The sequence below is a fragment of the Pyrus communis genome, chromosome 4 (assembly GCF_963583255.1).
Source record: "Pyrus communis chromosome 4, drPyrComm1.1, whole genome shotgun sequence".
Classification (NCBI taxonomy): Eukaryota; Viridiplantae; Streptophyta; class Magnoliopsida; order Rosales; family Rosaceae; genus Pyrus; species Pyrus communis.
The window spans coordinates 5,165,095-5,173,216 of record NC_084806.1 but is presented as its reverse complement, the minus strand read 5'-3'; the positions used below and the strand labels follow the sequence as shown (position 1 = coordinate 5,173,216).

Below are 8,122 nucleotides of genomic sequence, written 5' to 3'. Positions count from 1 at the left end.
ATTCCATGAAAATAATAAAAATATAATTCGTAATTATTTGAAACATCCACTAATATCTCAATGTTTTCTTTCACTAATTCCCATCTAAACAGTTTATGATTCCAAAATTCAAACTTTCAGGATATTTTATCCACTCAATCTCAATCCGGATCATCAATTTACAACAGTCATCCAACATAAAATAAAAAAAGGAAATTTCAAAGAGAAAAAAAAAGTTAAAAAAAAAAAAAAAATTGGAAAACAATGACTTGATGCAGGACACAGATTTATCATGTCAACTTTGACAAAGTAGGCAAGCAGCATTACCTGATGAGACATATTATGGTAAAATACTTGGTATCCTATATAGCCTAGCCGTGTGCGGGCGGTCGAAGCACAACCAGACGATTTCAGTGACGAGTCTAAGATGGTGATGAATGATGGGTGTGAAGGACTCCACAATTCACTGCAACTCGGTAGATTAACCAACCACACTAACTGCACTCTAAAATTACTACCATGGATGCTCTCAACTTTCAATTACCGACCGATAATCAGACTCGAGAGAAGGGAACACCAATAGGGCAACAGCTTCACCTTCTTCAATCAGCAATCAGCAAGTGGAGAACTAACAAGATAAGGCCTTACTATGATAGAAGCACTGCAGATGATGGTGATGACACTCTAACATGGTCAGATGCAGCCAAATTTCTCAATGAAAAAGAAGGAGACTAACGTGCAGGTAGATGTGCTGCAGAGGTGCTGAGATGGGGAAGGCGACAAACAACTTCATCTTCTTGAACCGGCTAATAAAAAAAGTGTGTTCATGAAGCTTTGTTGTAGAAGAATGCAATAAAAAGTGTCGTGTGCAACCAAAGTACCAAAGGTTATGGATATTCCACTTCCACTGAACAATAGGCAGGGGCAACGACAAGAAGAAGACTTTGGTGGATGCAGAGCAGAGATAGGAACCGTGAGCACTAAGATGCAGTAAGCGGAGAAACAAAGCCGTTTTAGCCGAAAATACACCTCAAATCAAAACAAACAAACTTTAGGAACATCTATTGCAAACAATGAAAATTCAACCACAAAGAAAGAGTTCACACAAAACCATATATAAACATATATAACATGCCAACTTCAAAGTAGGAAGGCAACCTCTCATTTTTAGTACGCTGAAGCAAGAAAGTCGACGCAAACTGGTGTCCAAGTCATCCAATCCAAGTTACTAATAAAACCCATTGTGTCACAACATCAACATAACTATCATGATTCTTGTCGATCCTACTATAACTACAATATAGCAGCGATATCATCCTTTCAAATCATCCAGCAGTTGCTCCAATTCCAGCTTAGTCCCTGCAGAGACAAATAAGCAGATGCACTCAGCTGTATCAACAAGAAAAGAAGTCGCACAAAGCCCTAACACTTTCAAGTTTCAATCCAGATACACTCTACTTGTTCAAGCTTATATCTTTCACCATTTTGTAAAAACATCGTACAGCCATGACTTACCCATTGACATAAGGTGAAGCACGGCGAGCATGGCGATATGGAGGAGACCTGCTGTAGCTGCGTCCACGTCGAGGAGGTGTGACACTACGGCGTCGTGGAGGTGATCTTCTCCTACGCGGACTATAACTCCTGCCAAAAAAAGAAATCATTTGTGTAACAAATTCAATCCTTCGTATCAAAACAAAACATTTTCAATTCCCAGGTCGACAAACAGTAGGAATGTTTTGTTCCAGATCAAAAAACCTGGCAAGCACAAGGCAGTCAATGTATCGAATTCCCAGGTCGACAAACACACAGGAATAATGTATCGAAGTTTCTATAACTCTATTCTAAGTCAGCTGAGACACGCATACCAAGAATGATGCGGTGAATCAGGGTACAAGCAATCCTCATAACCATTGAATTTGAAACCAACAAAAGCATAAAGAGGAAAGGCAACGGGTCATCAGAATACAGAAGCACAATTTTAACACAGTTAAGTTAAAAAAGAAAGATGATCACACCTGCGCCCATGGCCATCATAACTAGGACTTCTGCGGCGTCGAGGGGATGGACTTCGGCGCCTTCCACCACTCCCTCCTCGTGAACCAACACGCATGCGACATTCTCGAGCAAAATGGCCAGGTTCACCGCACTCATAACACTTTAAGTCATCTCCTCCACCGCGCCCACGGCCTCCACTACCCTTAGAATTGTGGGAAAGCTCCACACGCCACCCATTTTTACCTGCAGACAAAAAAATGATAAGACACAAAAGCTTATAAATTAAAGTTGCAAAAGTTAAAATAAAAACAAATTAACACACACAAATACAGTTAGAGAGGGATAATTGGGCAAACCATCCAAAGCTTGAACCGCGTCTAAAGCATCCCTGCGATCGTCGAATTCAATAAATGCGTATCCCGGCGGTCTTCGTGCAACCCATACACTGTCATCAATTTCATAAAAATAAACCTTAGCAACACAAATCTTTTCCAACCTTAGAAAATCGATCGCGAGTCGTTAAGACAACGAAAAACAAGAGTAATGCAGCAGAAAATACTTGCGAAGAACACCGAACAGCCGAAATTCATCTTCTAGATCCCTCTCGTTCACTCGAGGATCCAAATTCCCAACATAAACCCGAGTCATCGTCGCAATACCACCTTCAACCTAATAAAACATACATATATAACAAACAAAATTAATCCAATAAAAACGAATTCTCATATAAATTCCAGAAAGAATCGAACTTTCCAGGAAAAAAAAAGTTGAACATATGGAAAGTTTAATGATATAGGCGAAGCGAAAAGCGGCAGAAATATCGTTGAATATTACCTTGAGAAAAACCCTAGAATTTGTGAAATTTGATTGATCGGGGCGACAGGGAAACGAATTGGGTGCTCTGCGCGTGGAATCGCAGAGCTCGAATAAACCCTAGAAACCAGAGCCTATTTCCCCGCGTGTTCTTCGTTGGCTTGTACATTCCTCTTTTAACCTTTGTGGTGAATTTCCTCTCTTAACCTTGTCTGCGAGTTTTGAGTAATACAAGCCCAACGGGACCATTATTGGGCTTATGTGTAGAGTTATCTGATCTCGAGGCCCAGTCTTCTATTGTCTTCTAAACATCATGTTGTTTAGGACATCTACATGACTTTCGACTGCACGATATACGATGAATACACGATATACGATGAATGGATGTAATTAGAAAATTCCTGAGATACTCTGTGAGGATATATGCAAAGAATCCTATCAAAAGAAGCAAGATAGTACCTATAAAATATGAAAAATGCGAGTGAACCTATGATTATGGCCCAATAGAGATTATCCAGAATCCATCTACTCATTCGGCTGAAAAGCCGAACCAAGATAAAAGAATGGTTTGTTGTCATCATGTCACTAATGTACGTTTCGGTACTCGAACCCTCTGTCGCTGTACTCCTCACTCCTCACTCCTCACTCCTCGCTCCTCCGCCAGGCTCAAACCTCGGCAGGCACGACTAATAACCCACAATAAATCATTCAATTTTCTGACCAATTACTGAAGCTAGAGTAAAAAGATTGGATTTTTGCATGTGGGTTCTGAAGGACTTGTGCAAAAATGGCAGAAGAAGATGGGATTGTGGAGAGGGGTGAGAGATTGGCAGGAGGATGTTGGAGTGGGGTCGGGAGTGACTGGAGGTGGGTGGATGGGAGCGAGGTGGACTCGGAGTCGCCGGCCTGGTCGTTGCTTTCTGAGAATGGAGGAGGCGAAGGTGGAGAAGGGTATGGAGGATCGCTCAGGAGGAGGCTTGGGAAGAAGCCCGATAGAGTTGATTCTCTTGATGTGGAAGCCATGGAGATTGCTGGTGCTGGTGGCCAGGTAATACCACAATTACTTTCGTTTTTCTTCCCTTTTTTTTTGTGAAATTAGAGAAATTTATGTGCTTTTAGTGTTTTTCTTTATGTGTTAATTACTTCCATATTCATCAAAGGTGTAAGATTGGTAATTTGGTATATTTGGAATGAAATATGTTACTTTGCAGACGTGGGTGTAACCGCATCCACTAGAGCGGAGGTGCTTCGCTATGCACCCGAGTTTGAATCCTCGTCCTTGCAATTTAGATTAGTTTGGGGTAGAGTATCGTTTGTATCAAAAACATAATCTTTATAATATGGCATTTATGTTACAACGTGTGAACCCTTTCTTTAAGAGGTTGTATGTCAGCAGAATCATGATTTGGTACTCCATATTTGCTGACAAAATTACCTTGTCTCAATTCTGTAATGTAAAGAGTTAGAAAATGCTACTATAATACTATCCATGTATGACTAACTTAAATTAATAAATCAGGATCATTCTGTTTGGAGCACTCTTCTGTTAGGATTCCAGACTCTTGGTGTGGTCTACGGTAACGTGGGAACGAGCCCTTTATATGTCTTTGCTGATGTGTTCAGCAGGGTGCCCGTCGAATCAGATGTTGATGTCTTGGGAGCTTTGTCACTTGTGATGTACACAATTGCGCTTATACCTTTAGCAAAATATGTTTTCGTAGTTCTCAAAGCCAATGATAATGGAGAAGGTAGGCGCTTTTTCGTTTCACAATTATTTTGTCCTTAGTTGCTTGGTAGTAATATGGTCGTGTGAGTACTTGTTAACCTTTACACTATTCATGTTTCCAATTGTAGGAGGAACATTTGCATTGTACTCACTGATATGCAGGTATGCAAATGTTAATATGCTGCCAAATCGTCAGCCAGCTGATGAACACATCTCAAATTATAGGCTCAAATTGCCCACTCCACAATTGAAAAGGGCTTTGCAGATAAAAGAAACTTTAGAAAAGAAATCACTCTTGAAAACTATCCTCTTGTTGTTCGTTTTGATGGGAACGTCAATGGTTATAGGAGATGGTATTCTAACCCCAGCAATATCAGGTACATTACTTGATTGGGCTTGAGGTGGAAATTCATGATATACTTAGCCAACGAAAATATGTCTAAGCTGTAGTTACTGACATGAAATTACATTCCTGTTAACAGCCATGGATTTTTCTGGCATCGTTTTCAAGTACCTCTTCCTTAGACAGGAAATCATAATGAGGAAGTAGGACTTTTCATTAAACCTGGCTGAAACTGTGATATTGTGCACAATCATTTTCATACATTACATACAAGTGTTTTCCGTTGTATCTGTGTAGGAGAGTATATTGATGTACTTTCTTCTTTTTGGTTGTCATAGTGATGTCTGCTGTGAGTGGCCTGCAAGGTGAAGTGCCAGGTTTTGGTACAAGTGAGTATCTTTTTCTTTGTCTGATTGAGAATCTGTGGTTCATTTGTTTACTGAACTATTTTTTTTACCTGGGATGGAATCGAAAGAGTAGAGCAAAAATAATAACTTATGAGTTGTGGACAATATGACCCATTATCTGATTGATCTTTATTGCAGATGCTGTGGTTATTCTTTCGATTGTAATTCTCCTACTATTGTTCACCATACAGCAGTTTGGGACTGGTAAAGTGGGTGTCATGTTTTCTCCAATACTTGCCTTGTGGTTTTTCAGCCTGGCATCAATTGGAATCTACAATTTAGTGAAATATGACATTACCGTCCTGAGGGCATTCAATCCTGCTTATATTTATTTTTTCTTCAAGAAGAACGATAAGGAAGCATGGTACGCTCTTGGTGGTTGTGTTCTGTGCATAACAGGTATATCTCACCTTTAAAGCCTGTTAGGTTTTCTAATGAGAGCCATTTGTTTTTCCTTTTTTCAACTTCTCCTATGGATTATAGTAAAGAAAACTTCCCAACTGTGGTTATGCTATTTCAGGAGCCGAAGCTATGTTTGCTGATCTAGGACATTTCTCTGTGCGAGCCATTCAGGTTGGCCAATGCATACCTTCATCTCTCCCTTGAAGAATAGCTTCATCCATATTATTTTACCGAAAGCATTGTATAATCTATACATCTTGTGCAGGTTGCCTTCAGTTTTGTGGTGTTCCCCTGCCTTCTCTTAGCTTACATGGGCCAAGCTGCCTATCTGATGAAACATACAGATTCATCGGCTAGAATATTCTATGATTCTGTGCCAGGTGACACTTTCCAACATCTTGGCTACCATTCTTCTCAGCTTTACTCTTATTGTTCCGTAAAGGGGCATCTCTCTTTATTTGGTTCCTCAGTTTGAAACTTACAGTTCCTCAATCTTGTGAACAAACAGATAGTCTTTTCTGGCCAGTCTTTGTGGTAGCTACCCTTGCTGCAATGATTGCTAGCCAAGCGATGATATCTGCTACATTTTCATGTGTTAAGCAATCAATGGCTCTCGGATGCTTCCCAAGGCTAAAGATAGTTCACACCTCAAAGAGGCGAATGGGCCAAATTTACATCCCTATTATCAATTGGTTTTTAATGATCATGTGCATAGTTGTAGTTTCCATCTTTCAAAGCACCACAGAGATTGCCAATGCATATGGTGAACTATCCTTTTCCTCTCCTTCCTATAATATTTTCGATATGCAAAGATATTCTTATATTTGAAATGAAGTTGGTTTAACATTCATATTCTGATTTTATCACATGAAATTCTATATGCCGCGAGGCAGGAATCTTCCGCTTATATTCTTCACAACAATATATATGAGTTTTATTAATCCGACTGGAGTTGAGCTAACAATATATCAACTATAAATGTGTAATGATAATTTTGCTAATACAATTATATTTATTCATGCAGGAATAGCTGAAGTCGGTGTCATGATGGTGAGCACAACCTTGGTGACACTTGTAATGCTTCTCATTTGGCAGACCAACTTGTTTCTGGCTTTATGTTTCCCGCTTGTATTTGGATCAATAGAGTTTATCTACTTGTGTGCGGTTTTATCAAAAATCAAAGAGGGTGGCTGGTTGCCTCTTGCCTTCGCCTCTTGCTTCCTCTGTGTGATGTACACTTGGAACTATGGGAGTGTGTTGAAGTACCGAAGCGAGGTCAGGGAGAAGTTATCCATGGACTCCGTGACTGATCTTGGCTCCACACTAGGGACTGTGAGAGTCCCGGGAATTGGATTGCTGTATAGTGAGCTTGTCCAAGGCATCCCATCCATTTTTGTGCAATTCCTTCTTAGCCTTCCAGCTATCCACTCCACTATAGTTTTTGTCTGCATTAAGTATGTCCCTGTCCCAGTGGTTCCTCAGGAACAAAGGTTTCTGTTTCGAAGAGTTTGCCCAAAAGACTACCATATGTTCCGCTGTGTAGCCCGATACGGTTACAAGGATATCCGGAAGGAAGATCACCATTCATTTGAACAACTTCTTGTTGAAAGCCTGGAGAAGTTTCTGAGGATGGAAGCTCACGAGATTGCCTTGGAGAGCAATTTAAATGACTCAGACTTTGACAACGATTCTTCCAGCTCAAGGGATTCGGGAGTCCCAGGAGGCGATGAGATTGAGGAACTCAGGATTCCATTGATGCACAATGGAAGATCACGAGGGGTAGGAGGAAGTTCAACCTTTGAAGAAACTGCTGCCGCTGCAACATTGCCGTCCAGTGTGATGTCATCGGACGAAGACCCGAGTCTGGAGTATGAGCTCTCTGCACTTCGAGAAGCAATGGACTCAGGATTTACGTATTTGCTAGCGCACGGAGATGTGAGGGCAAAGAAGAAATCGTTTTTCTTCAAGAAGCTAGTCATAAACTACTTCTATGCATTCTTGAGGAGGAACAGCAGAGCAAGTCCTGCAAATATGAGTGTGCCTCACATGAACATCATGCGAGTGGGAATGACTTACATGGTCTGATTCATTTATTTTCACTTGTAGAATTTATCTCATTTTATTCAGATTAATCTGCTGCATATTGCAACCTCTATGCGAGACACTGTAACAGAATTATTACATCATAAACATGTAACTATGACGCTCAGGTGACGCTATCTCAAACTGACTCACCACACCATATGTGGTTTCACGTGATTTGTTTGCGATGCCGCCATCTTAACGTGCCAGTTGAAAGTGATATTTTTTTTTCCCCCTTCTGTCGGTCTCTTTGTGTTTCCTTCTCTTGGTTTTAGTTCATTTTTTCAACACCAACCGAAGTAGTTCGTGCCGTACAAGAAGGCCCCTCTTGGGTCAATTTTTCTTGTCTGCCTTTAGGCAAAAGTGGCAACT

The 8,122-nt window shown here is 40.6% G+C and overlaps 2 protein-coding genes across 4 annotated transcripts; one reads left to right on the top strand and one right to left on the bottom strand.

Moving 5' to 3' along the window:
• Nucleotides 1–1,014: 1,014 nt before the first annotated feature.
• On the bottom strand, nt 1,015–2,946 carry LOC137731254 (serine/arginine-rich splicing factor RSZ21-like). Of its 3 annotated transcripts, none has more exons than XM_068470354.1 (6): nt 2,812–2,946; nt 2,537–2,646; nt 2,334–2,422; nt 1,998–2,220; nt 1,495–1,623; nt 1,015–1,338 (listed from the first exon to the last, which is right to left on the bottom strand). In XM_068470354.1, the coding sequence occupies exons 2-6, from the start codon at nt 2,623–2,625 to the stop codon at nt 1,332–1,334; spliced, it is 537 nt and encodes a 178-aa protein (XP_068326455.1). In that variant the 5' UTR covers nt 2,626–2,646; nt 2,812–2,946; the 3' UTR covers nt 1,015–1,331. The 3 variants fall into 3 exon arrangements, with proteins under 3 accessions (XP_068326455.1, XP_068326456.1, XP_068326457.1); XM_068470355.1 differs by having other exon boundaries at nt 2,537–2,639; XM_068470356.1 differs by lacking the exon at nt 1,015–1,338 and having other exon boundaries at nt 1,491–1,623.
• Nucleotides 2,947–3,399: 453 nt separating this feature from the next.
• On the top strand, nt 3,400–7,980 carry LOC137731161 (putative potassium transporter 12). The gene is made up of 9 exons (XM_068470270.1): nt 3,400–3,838; nt 4,310–4,538; nt 4,645–4,893; nt 5,198–5,248; nt 5,405–5,665; nt 5,787–5,839; nt 5,934–6,048; nt 6,177–6,431; nt 6,693–7,980. The coding sequence occupies exons 1-9, from the start codon at nt 3,578–3,580 to the stop codon at nt 7,751–7,753; spliced, it is 2,535 nt and encodes an 844-aa protein (XP_068326371.1). The 5' UTR covers nt 3,400–3,577; the 3' UTR covers nt 7,754–7,980.
• Nucleotides 7,981–8,122: the final 142 nt, after the last annotated feature.